We start from the raw sequence: 17,027 nt of genomic DNA on the forward strand, positions 1-17,027 counted from the left end.
GATCTTACCATGCTTCTACTGCGATTATAGGACGTTCTTACCACGATTTTACTACATGTACGTTCATGAATACCGATCTTACGACGTTCTCAGCAATAACGTCAACATCGTGTTCCATATCAATACAGTTCAATTACTTCTATTTCTGATTAAACGTAGATTTCTGGGAAACAATACATTCATGCTACCAAAATATAATAGAACACGTGGGCGTGGTGGTATGGGTTGATGTAGAGGCAGATGGAGCGCTCATAGTTCCGAATCCTGATCCAGCAGTGATGTCGGACCGACCAATCCAACCTAAATTACAACCTATTGCTGGTCCATCAAGCTCAAATGCCGATATTTTAGTGAACGATATCAGAGATGACACAGATGTGTGACGCATGGTTGAGTCGTTAGATAAAATGGACAAGAAGTACATACAGACAAACAAAACCTGGAGAGCTTTTATATACTGGTATTTCATGTGAAAATGACAATAGGCATGTTGGTCGTAGTATGAACGTAGCCAGGTCATAAAGAGAGCGTGATGAGGACGGCATGGGCGTGCTAGAATCGTACTATGGTCTTGAACAGCGTGGTGTAAACGTGGTCGTAGTGGAAGCGCATATTGGTCGTGGTGAGAACGTAATGGTCGCTGTGAGATCGTAGCGCAGTCTCTCCGAATAGAATCACGCTCTCGCTACGATGGTACAACACCCTTTGCGATCTTTCCACGATATTACTGCCCTCTTACTACGATTCTACTACAACCTGATTTCGCCACGACCGCACCACGATTGTTTTCAACATGTTCAAAGTTGGTCACAATCACCACGATCTAAAAGACTTCACCGTGACCGTATTACGACCTTACTGCGATCTACATGATCGCACTACGATCGTCAAAATTTGTCTTTTTATACAGATCTTAGTGCGATCGTGGCATGGGGGTACTGCGGTATTAGAGTTGCAAAACGTAACAGTTAGATAGTAAAAAAATAATCTTTCGGTACTAATTTTCAAATGAGTCTAAAACATTGCTGATATGAACCTACGATTTCACTTTCATAAAATTCGGGTATGAATTGTACATATAAGAGCGCTTAAAATGCAGTTCTCCATATAATTATATTTCTAAGGGACACAACTATTGAAAAATAGGCACTTTTAAAATCGTCCAAGACATTGCTAACATAAACCTAGGATGAAAGTTTCATAAAATTCTGTCAGGAATTGAACATTTGAGAGTGCTTACAGTGCAATTTTAATATAGCTAATGTTTTCGAAGGAGCATAACTCCGTTTAAAAATAAATGAGTGTCACTGATTTTCGAACTAGCCCAAATTATTACTATAAAACTATGATATAAGTTTCATAAATAATCCGGCAAGAATTGAAAACGTGAGACCTGATGGATGAACGCACAGACGGACGGACGGACGGTACGACGTAAGGACGGACAACCGATATTTCCCTTGATCCCGCAATGCGCTACGCGGGATACAAAAATATATAAATGTACGATTTGCCGTTTACGCCCACCAAATTTGGTCAAAAGGTTTTTTTTCCTCTTTAGTCAATTAGTTGATTGTGTTTCTTTAATTTTTCACAATCGCCTTCAAACAAACTATCAATATTAAGGTGCAACAAATATGTATTAATATAGATCTAAACCATGACAAATGTGACCAAAACCATGACGATTTTCTAGACTCTTAACCGAACCATGTCAATCGCTTAACCAAACCATACCAATTTGAATATTTTGGTTATCCTGCGTTCATTTCTTAAAAATAACAATTTCAATTTAACGGATAGTTTGACTTACAATATAGATTCAAACATTTAATTTGCTTTTTATCTCCTCATTTGTAAAGAACTGAGGCAATCGTTTTTGGGAAGTAACATAACTTATCCATGACCAACTTAACCAAATTATGACAAAATCAAAGTACTAAACGCTCCTCGATATGACGACCTTACTACCCGTGATGCTGTTGTCTCGGTTTCGTATAAGTGTTTTCGTTTCGAGCGCGATAGGTCGTGAATACGAAATCAGGCCGGGTCATACCAGACTACTCAATGCACGCTTCAATTATGGGAAAAATGCATCAACTCGGTTTCTTGATAAAGTGTCCTAGTCGTCCGGTAGACTGCTATCTTAAGAACTGGCACTTAAAAATCCGACTCAGAAGTAATTCAAAGCTGTACTAACCTTTAGGTGGGCAACTTTAAATCGAATTCAAGAATTGAAAACTGAGATGCCGAACCAGCGACAAACTGTGAAACATGCATTTAACACATGACATAGGTAAAATCTCTTTGTTCTTACTGTGCTTTAATCTGAATAATGCACGGCTGTTTTAAAAAATATCACCGAGTAAAGCGAGACTAATAACAATTTTGACGATTTTGTGCTAAAAACACGATACTTTGTCCAAACTAAGGACGGACGACCTATTCGCCCGACCTCCGAATCTGCCATCTGCCTTGGAGTTACGACAAAGTTGATTAATTAATAACTTTTAACAAACATTGTAGTTTCAAAACAGGAAAGATTTCTCATTCTTTTTTAAATTTATCGAAACTGGAACATAAAATATTTTATTATATTTGTGTGCAATGTAAATGTTTTAAAGTCAGAACAGATAATACCGATTTTTTTTGGTGATTTCTGCAAAAAAGAAATGTACTTAAGAATATTCAAATAAATGAAATATGATTTGGATAAGTTTTAGACTCAATGGAATTTATTACGCCTTTTGAATATTTATTCCTATGAAGTGACTATTTTGGGATCCAATTTAAGGAGTATCATATTTCAGTTTGTGTCAAAAAAGGACGAATTAGCTGCAGATCATTCATACTTGGGTAGTTTGGGGGAGTAAAAGATCGGAAAGAGAAGCTTTTTTTCTGTTTATTTAAAAAATCTAAATTCAGGTACTAACATCTTCCTCGGTTCATCTTTCCCTATGCATATTCGATTGGTGAAAGAAAAGCAATTAATTTATACTCAATATACCCTTTCAGTTATGATTTTTCAAACACCGATTTGAAAGTACACAATAATCGTCACTAATCAAATAAAAATTGTGAAAAAAATTAACAGAAACGAAAAAAAAAATACCACTAAATCGCAACTTTTCTTCAAATAATGTAATAATTTAGGAAGAAGCTTAAATATAAATAGTCAATAATTTAAATCTTACCAACCTTTTACTACATAAAGGCTATTTCCCCACTCTCTTTATCCTACAAGAAACTCTCCCAGGAGCCGTGGATTGCGGAATATCGTCCGCATATTCTAAAACGTTCACGGAAATTGATGACATCATGTGTTATTGGTCAATTAAATCGGTATATATATGATTTAATCTGCAGGTCTTGAGTGACCCTTTAACCTCGTCGTTCGGGTTAGTTTAAACATATTTATTCATAGTGGATTTGGAAACAAGTTTTGCAACTTATATTAATCCTTTTCCACTTTGCGGGTGCGAGTGCTGCCTTGTAGCGGCATTAGCCTGCTCTTTTTCGAAATCTACAAAGGTTACACGTTACGTGCAAGAGATATGGCTCTCTCTTAACACGGGTCAGCCATTTATCATTCCCTTCCGATGGACTTTCATCGTTTCCTCAAGACCATACTCGCAAATGGTGCCAAGGGAGAGCCGAAAATTCAGTCCTTGAAATTTTCATCCCGGAACGGGAATCGAACCAGGAACCTATGTGTTAGTAGTCCGATGCACTAACCACTACACCACGGCTCTCAACTCGTTCGGGTTAATAAGGGTCACCGAGCCGTGCAGATTAAATTGCTTGGTCAATTACTATAACATATTAAGATATTTTGCACATTTTATGTTTTTCTAAAACCGGAATTTAATAAATAAAGTTTTACCTATCTCTTATTTCCTTATATTTGTCTACACCATTTCAAACTTTTTGTTCGCATAATTTTAGTGATTTTCCTGATGTACTGTTTGTAGTATTTGTCATATTTGTACGTTTTAACCACCGAAGTTCGTGTCTTAGATATGATATATCTTGTCATTGTTGACATACACATTAGGTTTCAATAATTATTTTGCATAACTGAAATTATGATTTTAATAATAAGAGTTGTCGATGACATCTTCAAACAGTGACTGTCAATTTAACGTGTCAAAATTATCCAAACTAATCATTGCTAAAAAATATATTATGTTAGATATGTATTTTGAATTAAAACAGAAACATGTATAGTTCTGGTTCAAAAGAATTAGAACATTAACCATGGTTTTAATTTTGAAAACAATTGTTTTCATTTCAATCTTTGAGTTATTTAAAACACAAACATTGCATAGTTGTTACAACGTTTTAGGTCAGAGATTTCGTCCAGATTTTGACGATTGTTCAAAATATCATTTATGCAGCCCACAAAAAGACTGGATTCTAGATTGTGCCCCAGGTACTACATGGAACCAAGACAAGAATATATGCGTTACCAAAGGATCTATAGAAGATACTTGTTCAAAACAAAGTATGTATATTATTACTATATTTTTTTCAAGTTGTAACAGACTTAAATGGTGTTGGTCAAGTTCACAATTTTCCCTAGTTCACCACATTTAAAGGGGCACTAGCTGTCATATTCATGCCCACCGATTTTAATCAAATTCTTATATTTGATTTATAACAATGTAAAACATTTATCCGAACTATTAAAAGTCTAAAACAAACAATTAACAGAGCACGAGCATGAACATGCGTAGCTTCGTTTCGTGTGTATTTTAGTCTAGACGCCATCTAATTAACTATCGAGTTGACCTCTAAAGTCATCCGATGACCATATAAGCGATGTAAACATAAATATAGATATAAATAGATTAAGCAAACTCGTGCTTTTGGATTTTTCTTGGTCTATTTAATTTCATATAATAGATGAAAAATAGATGTTTATCATCGTTTTTACCTGTATAAGAATGATTTTTTTTGTTGATCGAATCAGTCAATCAAATGATTTACCTTTGTTTCACTTTAAATGTTGACATTCTTTTCCTTTAAATAACTTTACACATACAATTTACGAGTTATCCATCTTAAGCTAAGGCGTTAAATTGAAGTTGAGGTGGAATTATTCACTTGCAAGTGAATATTTCATAATCAATGGGTTTTTTTTAGCTTAGTTTGACAAAATTGAACCATACTGGCTGCTAAAAGCGACTTATTATTTCAATATTCTCATTTCATTAATGATTGGGCAAAAAAATAATAAATTAGATTTTTTAATATATCTCGTAGCTAGTGCCCCTTTTAATGACATATTATGATTGCGTTAGATAGAATTTTAAGACGACTCACTCCAATAATATTACATATCGGTATATAAGCTTCCGCTTTTTATACAAAATGTCCTTCGTTTAACGCTTTAAATTTAAATCCCTAAATGTTTGTTTATTGTTATGCTCATCATGTTTCCTTTATTTTATTTTTCATGGTTCATAGACTGCTTAGAAAAAAACAAGTCATCGTCATGGGAATTTTAAACTTATTATGATTTAAGGAGGCTCGAAGGTATATATGCAGGATTTCGCTATATTTTTTATAAATGAACTTTATCATATACTTAATAGAAAAATAAAAGTAAATTGTGTCACCGTTCATTTAAGCTCACACATTCCTTCGAAAGAAGCATACATTTTGGTAAAGGTATTTCTTTTTCTGTTGAACTAATAGGATAAAAAAGAGGTAATATCGAAATAAAGAGAGAACTAAATAAAAGAAATCGCTTAAATTCTACAATAGTAAGTTTAATTTAAGTACAGCTTATTTGAAAAAAAACATAATAAAAAAATAGGTCACCGATGAGTTAAAAAAAGATATTTCAATATTAATGCCCAAAAAAATGGTATTTTTGCACCAAAGGGAGATAATTTGGAGCCTTTTCAATGGTATGTACATTTTAAAAGTCATCTGGGGCCAAAAAGAAATGATTTGTTTGGTTGATTTTTGTACCATATTATAAAGTAACAACTAATAAAGTAAATAAATAAAATTTGAAATGAAAAAAAAAATGTTTAAATTTTTGCTGAAATTTTTGTACTCTCGAGCCTCCTTTAAGGATAACTTTTCGTGGTATTTATAAATATCCTATTAGTGGCTTCCCGATTTGCTACCATACCAACCGTAGTACGGACTGGGAGCCGTCATTGAACTTTTGAAATTCTCATCAATGCCCTTAATGTCAATGTCTGTGGTCAATGCATCTTTTATGAATAATTATCAAAACTATATGGATGATTTTAAGCTACAACTTCGTATAACTTTCATGTAGATATGTTAACAAACAATATTGTGTGTACTCGATTATGCTTTCATCAAACCGTTGCAAGCAACCGTTTCAACTAATGATTTACAGTTTAGACCTCCCCCTCCTGAAATTGCGCCGGAAAATCGGGAAACCTCTAGTGCAACTAATGAAAAAGGCGACCATGTCTGATGACAACACATACATTGTAAAACAGCACATATTTTTTTCAGAATATTTGAAAAGAATTATTAAGATTGGCTGTATATCGTCTACAAATCACTGGAGAAACCTTTCCGTTCATTATTTGGTACATACATTTGGTTATTGTTCTCGTTTGAATTGTTTTACATTTAGTCATTTAGACCTTTTATAGCTGACTATGCGGTATGTGCTTTGCTCATTGTTGAAGGACGTACGGTGACCTATAATTGTTAGTTTCTGTGTCATTTGGTATCTTGTGAAAGGTTGTCTCATTGGCAATCATACCACATCTTCCTTCTTTATATACACCACCAAATCTAGTGCCATACAGGGGCGTAGCTAGGAAGAAATGATGTGCAAGCAACTACCGCCGAGCGGAGCGAGGCGAAAATTTTTTGGGACCCTTTTATGCAGGAAAATGTTTTTTTTTCGGTTTTCGGTCATAGGACGGTTGATAGAGGAGCTTCATGTAGATAGAACTTATAAACAATTTATGAATGTAAAATTCATAAAGCTGCTGAATAGAGTAAATCATGGTTAATTGAAAACATAAACTACACATTTTTCTAATACAGAATTTACTCGAAATTGTCAAAAATCTGCTCTATTTATTTGTCGGCAATATTCACACTATCCCGATGCATATGCAGTAATGCTAGCGATGATAACCTGTCATTGTTCATTGGTGATGGTACATTTGATTTAAACAGACGTAGTACATTGATAGATCTTCACGGTAGCACTCGCGAGATGTTATTAACCAGTGTACGTGTTCGCCATCGAGCGACCTCCCAATTGAATTCGTCAAAATTACATACCAGGTCAGTTTCGTATGTCTCTGACAATGTTGAGATTTGTTCGTTTGTTATTTTTCCTACAACAGGAGGAAGAAGATACGACACAAAGAAGCGATTTTCTGATAATGCCAGACGCGACTCCACTCTCCTGTTCCATTATCATAGGCATTCCATTTTCATATGGTCTATAAACGCAAAATATAATGAGACTTTCCAAAACTGTTTTGGCGTGTTTGCAGGATGAGTTGCTCTGTTAGTCCGTCGAACACATCGCCATGGCATAATTTCAACGATATCGAAGGGTTCTGATAAATCTCAGGCCGATTGATACATCTCATTCCAAACAGATAAACCGTACTCTGTAAAATGTGCTCCGAAACTACATGTGTTAGACTGCGTATAACAAATTCAAATCTTGTAAAAGATACAATTTACACTGTCCGATTTCGTCATGCATGATCTTCAATAAAACTTCTATTCTGAAACCAAATGCCGTTATTTAATGACATTTCATAAATTAAAAAAGTGACAACATGTGTGTTTCCTTTAAAATTTGATTTGTAATTTTTTAATTTTGCAATATTTTTTTTTGCATGCCGAACCGATGTGCACGCAACTGCGTGTTGGCGTATAGGGAGCTACGCGCCTGCCATATGGTATTATCCACTCTCGACAGCTAAATTTTAGATATTTCTCGGAGAGCCTCGCGTTTTAAATTTGGAAATTTACTAGTTGACTCGAGTAGATAAATAGCGTATCACAATTGATGCAGTGGTAGAGTCTATATATGTTTTCGTTGTGTTTTATACAACGCCAATATAAAAGTATACAGGTTCGCAGAGTTTTTACATCGTCCGTTCAAATTTAATATTGATGGGTGTGTTATCAACAATATTTTATTTGGAACATTTGTAAGAATTGCATGCAGAAAAAAGAGAATAACCATGCATTTTCTGAAATTAGAATTGTTATTTGTACTCTCCTCAAAACTAGAAAGAAATGCTCGACAAAGCATCGCATTTTACCTGTTTCTTAGCCTTGTACTTTCCTCGAAACTAAAAAGGAAATACTCGACAAAGCATTGCATTTTACCTGTTTCTTATAGCCTTTTACAAATAATTTATGTTTCGAGACAATGTATTTTTATGCCCCATTTATGGGCATGATGTTTTCTGGTCTGTGGGTCCGTTCGTTCGTTAGTTCGTCCGTCCGTCCGTCCGTCCGTCCGTTCGTTCGTCCAGCTTTAGGTTAAAGTTTTTGGTCAAGGTAGTTTATGATGAAATTGAAGTCCAATCAACTTGAAACTTAGTATACATGTTCCTTATGATAGCATCTTTCCAATTTTAATGCCAAATCAGAGATTTCCCCCCATTTACACGGTCCATTGAACATAGAAAATGATAGTGCGGATGGGGAATCCGTGTACTATGAACACATTCTTGTTTTATTCTATATATACTTTCACGGCCAACTTTTCTGTCAGACAGGGTTTTTCTGAACTCTGAATCATTTGATGAATCAGTAATCAAAGTTATGTCCTTAACTCAACTATATTTGATGTATGTATTGCTTGTAAGGTGTACATGTATGTCTGACAGGTAATTTTCATAGTCACAGATACACTATAAACAGTATGCAAAATTGGTGAATGGAATGAATGTAAGGCGTCCGTATAATTGGATCGTTGACAATATTAATTTTATGTAATGCTCACTGTATAAGCTTTTTATCTAAGCTTTACAATAAAAATTCAACCATCATGAGAAAAGTAGGCGAGACATTTCAACGTTTGCACACTTGTTAACCACGGAGTTGTCAGTTTCTCTTAGACTAATATGAGTTTTGAATGTACCCTTCATAGTATCTTCCGTCTCTTTTTACATTTGTTTTGTACGTAGTACTATTCATGAATATCGAAAATAAAATCATGTTGTTTTTAAAATTCTGTTCTGTCCTTGGTCTATCGGACGCAAAACAACTCTTCATTCTCGTGAACAAATACAGGATGCATATTCGTGTACCAGCATGAAAACATATTTGTTTCTACTTCATTCGTTCGAATATCTTTGTGTCACCATAAAACACAAAAATGATACCAAATACATGTACGCTAGGCAGTATATTTAGGTGGCATGCTAATATTTGACCTCTATTTCAGCCTTGCAACATTACAAAGAGAAGCTTTTGACTGAAAATGAGGAACTTTCTTATTCTTATACCTCTAAACTACTTCAACCGCCTCTGACGTCTCCTTATATATCATCTTCGATGGATAGATGGTCAGCTAAATTCTTTTGTCCACCAGGAGATGTTGGTAGACATGCTCATCCAACTAGGTGCGCTCAATTTTATGATTGCGACAAAACAATGACTGTTGAATGGTGGGGTCAAAACCTCAGAGAATGTCCATACCCTGAAGTCTTCAATGAGAGCACACACGAATGCGATTCAATTGCAGCTGTACGCTGTAATTCACGCCAACAACCTATGGATCCATGTATGTATAAAACCATTAATCAAAATATATATAGATTCTACCACTGCATCGAGTGTGATACGATATATTTCTGCCAATGAAAGGGTGTTTGATTTTCAATTTAAAAAAATTTACAAAGTAGGTAATTCGTTAAAAAAAAGTGCATGTGTTTTTTTTTATATATTTCAAACATAGGTAGTTTTTTGTACATAATGTACATAATGTAAGTGCGGTCTTCTAGTATTTTTACATCGAAATATGGTCAGTTTCAATTTGCTTTGTAACTTAATTTCAAAAGTGTTTATCTTTGCTACGTATATCTATCAATTTAGTTGATTTTTTAGCTCACCTGGCCCGAAGGGCCAAGTGAGCTTTTCTCATCACTTTGCGTCCGGCGTCTGTCGTCGTCCGTCGTCGTCGTCGTCCGTCGTCGTCCTGCGTTAACTTTAACAAAAATCTTCTCCTCTGAAACTACTAAGCCAAATTATTTGAAACTTGGCCACAATCATCATTGGGGTATCTAGTTTAAAAATTGTGTCCGATGACCCCGCCAACTAACCAAGATGGCCGCCATGGCTATAAATAGAACATAGGGGTAAAATGCAGTTTTTGGCTTATAACTCAAAAACCAAAGCATTTAGGGCAAATCTGACATGGTGTAATATTGTTAATCAGGTTAAGATCTATCTGCCCTGAAATTTTCAGATGAATCTGACATTCCGTTGTTAGGTTGCTGCCCCTGAATTGGTAATTTTAAGGAAATTTTGTTGTTTTTGGTTATTATCTTGAATATTATTTCAGATAGAAATAAACTGTAAAAGCAATAATGTTCAGCAAAAGAAGATCTACAAATAAGTCAACATGACCAAAATGATCAGTTGACCACTTTAGGAGTTATTGCCCTTTATAGTCAATTTTTAACCATTTTTCGTAAATCTTAGTAATCTTTTAGAAAAATCTTCTCCTCTGAAACTGCTGGGCCAAATTATTTGAAACTTGGCCGCAATTATCATTGGGGTATCTAGTTTAAAAATTGTGTCCGGTGACCCCGCCAACTAACCAAGATGACCGCCATGGCTATAAATAGAACATAGGGGTAAAATGCAGTTTTTGGCTTATAACTCAAAAACCAAAGCATTTAGAGCAAATCTGATATTGCTGTGCCAAATTGATCCAAACTTGGCCACAATCATCTTTGGGGTTTCTTGTTTAAAAAATGTGTCCGGTGACCTGGCCATCAAACCAAGATGGCCGCCACGGCTAAAAATGGAACATAGGGGTAAAATGCAGTTTTTGGCTTATAACTCAAAAACCAAATCTGACATGAAGTAAAATTGTTAATCAGGTCAAGATCTATCTGCCCTGAAATTTTCAGATGAATTGGACAACCTGTTTTTGGGTTGCGTCCCCTGAATTGGTAATTTTAAGGAAATTTTGCTGTTTTTGGTTATTATATTGAATATTATTATAGATATAGGTAAACTGTAAACAGCAATAATGTTCAGCAAAGTAAGATCTACAAATAAGTCAACATGAACGAAATGGTCAATTAACCCCTGTAGGAGTTATTGACCTTTGTAGTCAATTTTCAATCTGCTTCCTTTGTTTAATATTCACATAGACCAAGGTGAGCGACACAGGCTCTTTAGAGCCTCTAGTTATCATTATATATATATATATATATGTTTATTCTGGTAAACCAAAGTACAATGTTACAGAGACATATACAAATAAATTAACATTTTAAATACAAATGCAAAGTAGAGACTTAAAGTGGTTACCCAGGAGATCTAGGCATTTAAAAATAATCAGAACTTCTCTGATACACGAATAAAAGGCATGTTTAAGCAATGAATACAGCCATAGAAAAAATAATTGAATTTTGTACTCAAGGAATTGATTTAATATTGTATAATTGTACACAAAGATCCAATAGCCAGCTTGGTTTATAAGATATTTTATGAAGAAAATTATAAAAGAAATCTTATGAAGAAAATATATATTATATATCTCATATAATATTTAAGATATCTGATAGTTATCTTATTTCAAAATACATGTATATAAGATTTCTTATATATTATATGATATATCTTATTTAAAAATATATAAGATATAAAATATATAAGATATCTTATATATTAGATATCTTATTTTAGAATATATAAGGTATCTTGTATGAGACATCTTATAAACTATGTGAAATATTTTAAAATCTATATAAGATATCTTATAAATTGTATTAGATATCTTGTCTGTTTAAAACCACTGGGTCGATGCCGCTGCTTGTGGAGTTTTAATTCCCCCGAAGGTGTCACCAGCACAGTAGCCAGCACTTTTGAGTTGATTTGAGTTATCATTTTATATGTTCATAATTATATATTAACTGTTTACAAAACTTTCAATTTTTGAAATACAAAGGTTGTTCTACCTCAGAAATAGATTACCTTGGCTGTATTTGGGAAAATTTTTGGAATGTGTGGTCTTCAATGCTCTTCAACTTCGTACTTAATTTGGCCTTTTAGCATTTTTTTGATTCGAGCGTCACTGGTGAGTCTTTTGTGGTTGAGACGCACGTCTGGCGCAAATGTGCAGTTTCGGTCCTGGTAACTATGATGAGTTCGTTATTAAGTTAATCAAATATATTTAAGTTCGAATACGTAGTTTGCGATAAGTATCATGTTCTATGGACCTAAAGATTTAAGATATTTCTGACACGACAAACTTATACCTATTTGAATAAGTAATAATCATAATTTTTTGGCTCCATCGTATATCTATAGTTATTTCATCTTATGAATCATTGAAATGTATTTCATGTCAAGGATTTTAACGATTATAACACGCCTGTTTAATATTTCAGGTGATTACTTAAAAAACCAATGTAGATCAGCACACTGCGTACCATGTCATATTCGGTTTGCTACATGTCGTGGACTACCAGATGGGCTGCATCAGTGGAGAGGTAGAGAGTTAACATCATATTTCATCGTGTGCCAGAGTCAAAGAGTTACCTTTCATGGGCGCTGCCAGTCAACGACTCCTGGTCAATATATGATATTTAGTCCGATGTTAAAAACGTGTGTTGATATATCAACAGCTTGGACGGCTAGGAAATCAAAACAAAATGTGCAACCTAAAAGTGTCGTTAATATAACACAGAAGATAAGTATAACAGAAGCTTCATCAATGGACAATTTTGATAATGTCACCTTGTTTAATGTTTCTTCTTCCTTACAACTACCTCAGGAGATAGAACAACGTCCTTCACTTCATTTGACAAATAAAGAACAGCAACATAAGATTGTAGAAAATTTGATCCATATACAAAAACAACAAATGGAAACAGGAAATACACAAAGTCATCACGAAAAGCCTTCAACTTCAGATGTATTGTCACAACAAGATAATTTCCTGCATGATAATATCAACAAACTACAAGAACATACAAAACCACCTGCAACAAAACTTGAACAAAATGTAACTGATCCGGTGTTAAGATTTGCAGATCAATTAGATCCTATCCCACAGAATCAACCACATCAAAATGCAAGAATCCCACCTTCGGTTTTGACTAGCCCAACACAGCAGCAAGAATCTACACCAGTTGAAGGAAATGTTTATGCAAAACTGCCTGGAATAAAAATTAATAACTCAGAAAAGACATTATTTCCAATCATCCCATTTTCGTCAATGATACTAATAAAGCTTAAGAGTGAATCTATGAATAGAAATGACATGCTAGCTAATCTTACTAAAGGATATAGTTCAACGCAAGATGCTAATGTCTTACCACCTAAAAGTTTATTGATTACTCCAAATAGTAGCGTAAACTCGTATATGAATCTCACAAAATATACACCGGCTCATGATAACAGCTTGGTGCCTGTACAATATACAACTACTATAAACAAGAAAACTGGCACATCAGCAAATGATGTTCCCAACAAAATAGAGCATACTAAAATAAGTCCGATTATTATACCAAATGAGAATGGTTATGCAATCAATGACCTGAGAATTATAACGGCAAAATCAAAGTCTGTGCATTCATCGCCATTCATAAAGCATATTGAATCTAGGGTTTCAAAACAGAATGACGTAACAATCAGTTATGATAAACAGACAGAAAACCAATTGCCGGCATCAACAAAGAAAGAAGTTAAAACGAGCTCTCTAAAACATGTGCATCCTGCTGTATTATCTAGACTTATGTTAGTAAATCACAATATTGACAATAATAAATCAGAAGGAATTAATTCAGTAAATTTTACATTTAACGATACAATTGAAAGAGGTGTAAATCCTCAACTGAAGCAACAACAAAATATAAACAAAGCTAAAGAGGTCAATTTTACGTCTGCATCAAAACAATTATTAATCTTGTTATCTGGCGAACCGAAAACTAATAACCAGAGAATTCCAAACTTAAAGGTCTTCACTATCACAAAAAGATTAGATTTAAACAACATTACGATGGGCAAACCAATTCACGTGTCTTCAAATAGTCAACCTTTGAATGTTAAAAGAAACAGGTTATCATTAAACCAAGCTAAAATTGAGCAAAGTACTATTGAATCAAATAATAATCATGCAACTAACCAGAATGGCATCTCATCAGCTAGACATGATACCACTCAACATAGTAATAAAACATCAAACCGTCAGCCTGTAGTTGGGAAGAAAAATATAACTCTATATGATAAAGACGTAGTCAATGTGAGTAACATTTCAGTGGTTTTTAAAGCTATTAATATCCACAATAAGATGTCTTTAAGAATAGATGATCAGCACATAAATGAAAATTCTTCAACAAATACTAGTAGACAAAATACAGATGAACAGGACATGTTGTCCAAAAATCAATCAACTGTCAAACCAAGTGATCTCCCATTAAATGTTCCAGCTTTGGTCAATCAAAGCAATATTCAACCAGATAAAAATGATTGGACACTAAAGCCGAAGGTTTTTTTCGCGGATAAAACCCGAAAAACAGGACGTGTTTTCCAGACATCTCCGGATGTCCCAAGCCAGAAGTACTTATCAAATAAACATGTTTCGGACTTTGAAAATATGGTGTCACGATCACAAAACATTGCGATTGATAGCGCTCCATATATAGCAGAAGCTCATAATGGAAGACAAAATGAAATGCTAAGGCAGAATAAACTTTTACTGAGAGGTACAAATCAAAATCAGCATAATTATATGAGTGAAAAATTCACAAGGCCAGAATTATCTACGGACAAGACAAAATATTTAAACAGACACAAAAAACTGAGATTACCTGTTCAGCTCCATCCCGGTAAACATTTAAAGGGTACCCAAAAGGCAGTGAGTGAAATATATTATCAAAACGCATTATCTACACATGAAGTTCCAAATGCAATTAAACAGATCTACAGTAGAAAAGGTCATAGATATTCTGACTTGATTCAAAGACTCAGTTTTCTTTCAACCAGTGGTCGTGATAGGATGACTGACGTTTCTAGTTCGCCATCAAACCCCAAAAAAATTAAATCAAAATCATCAAGAAGAAAGCTTCAAGTACAAGGACAACCGCGGCCGGTGACAATTATAGGTACACACTTTTAGGCCGTGTAAAGTATTATCTTGATTTGAAACAGTTTTAACGCTTTTTGAAATCCGTTGTCAACATTTCTTTCATCCTACTTGAGAATGTTGTTCATACAATGGTGTTTTTTTTAGATTAAACATGTCTAACGTTATCACATATTTTTTTCGGTGCCTTTCGCCTGTGTATTGAAAACCGGAGGAAAAAATCCATTTAGAAAAAGTATAAGTTTGAATTTGAAATGCTATCATAGATGAACAAATTGTGCTAATCGGTGATGATGCATTTTGTACACCAACTAAAACTGAAAGGTATGCCGGGTAAATTGTAGAATTTGAACAGGTCGGGAACTCTATTTGCATATAGTAATTTCCCTAAAACGAGGTACACATAAACCTGAAAAGACTGACCAATCTACCCAAATGAACTACAATGCATGTTGGGCTACTACAAGTTTATTATCCACAGGCACTTGTTTCTGTCAATATGGGGTTTACTATCCATACCAGTACAAAAAAAACACAAGGTAGCTAACGGGAATTTTCAATGTGTTCGCTTCAACCAATATTTTATTACTTTCCCTTGCCCCTTTCACGAATGAAAGTACACCAGTCTTTCGGTAATTGATTTATCTTTACAAATCAAATCAAATCAAATCAAATCAAATCAAGTTTATTGTACAAAAACAGGCCTCCAGCCCACGGTACATTTATAAATTCACAATTTAATATCAACTACAGTTCAATAATAACATATATTAAACAATACAACACACACATATTACCAACATATATATATATATCTATTAATTTTCAAAAAGTTTTATAAACTTGTATTTGTAATAAATTTATTTATTTATTTATTAAGTATATTCATTTTATCAAGTCATAGTGACAAGACTTCTTCTCTACAGCATTTAGCTTTTTTCAAAAATACAGCCAGATTTTTCAAAGTAATTAAATTTTCTGTTCTAAAAAGACTAGTTAAAGTGTCTCTGTTACAATTACTTTGACACCATAATGGTAAAAAATTTCTCCTTATGTCAGCCAAAATTGGACAAACAAGTACAAAATGGAATTCATCTTCTATTTCATTTGTATTACAAATTTTACACAACCTATTTTCCCTTGGTTGGTTTTCATGTCTACCTTGTTCAATAGCTAGCTTATGGTTTTAACATAAAATTGAAAAAAATTCATATCTAAGATTATATGACAGTGTCTGTATATTTTCATTTATACAAATATAATCCTTAACTTTTGAATAAAAAGCACACTTTGATGAGTTGCCAATATAATCTGACCAAGATTGTAAGTTTATATCTGTAAGTCTCTGTTTAAATAAATGTAAAAACAATTTTGCATCTCCAACACTTTGACTTTCCCATACAACACCAAATCCATTTGAAAATAATAGTCTTTGCACTTTAGAACACCAATTTAAACGTCCATTTTCATTCATTTTATACATCATACGATAGCATAGTTTTGGAAGTCTGTTATCATCCATACATTGTAAGTGTAGAAAATACTTAATAGGTTTACACACATAATTTATATATAGTTCATGACGGCCACATTCACCTCTTGCTATGTGATTATTAGTGTTTTGGCCCATTCCAAGTAGCCATTTACAAAATTTATTTTGAACAGTTTCAATGTCTTTCACTTTCTCTGTTCCCCATAATTCTGCACCATAATAAAG

The 17,027-nt window shown here is 33.9% G+C and overlaps 1 protein-coding gene across 1 annotated transcript; it reads left to right on the forward strand.

Moving 5' to 3' along the window:
* The first annotated feature begins 543 nt into the window (after window positions 1-543).
* Window positions 544-15,477, forward strand: LOC134721583 (uncharacterized). Its single transcript, XM_063584721.1, has 4 exons — window positions 544-622; window positions 4,346-4,504; window positions 9,431-9,769; window positions 12,612-15,477. The coding sequence occupies exons 1-4, from the start codon at window positions 544-546 to the stop codon at window positions 15,341-15,343; spliced, it is 3,309 nt and encodes a 1,102-aa protein (XP_063440791.1). The 3' UTR covers window positions 15,344-15,477.
* The last annotated feature ends 1,550 nt before the right edge of the window (window positions 15,478-17,027 follow it).

This window comes from Mytilus trossulus, chromosome 1, assembly GCF_036588685.1.
Source record: "Mytilus trossulus isolate FHL-02 chromosome 1, PNRI_Mtr1.1.1.hap1, whole genome shotgun sequence".
NCBI lineage: Eukaryota > Metazoa > Mollusca > Bivalvia > Mytilida > Mytilidae > Mytilus > Mytilus trossulus.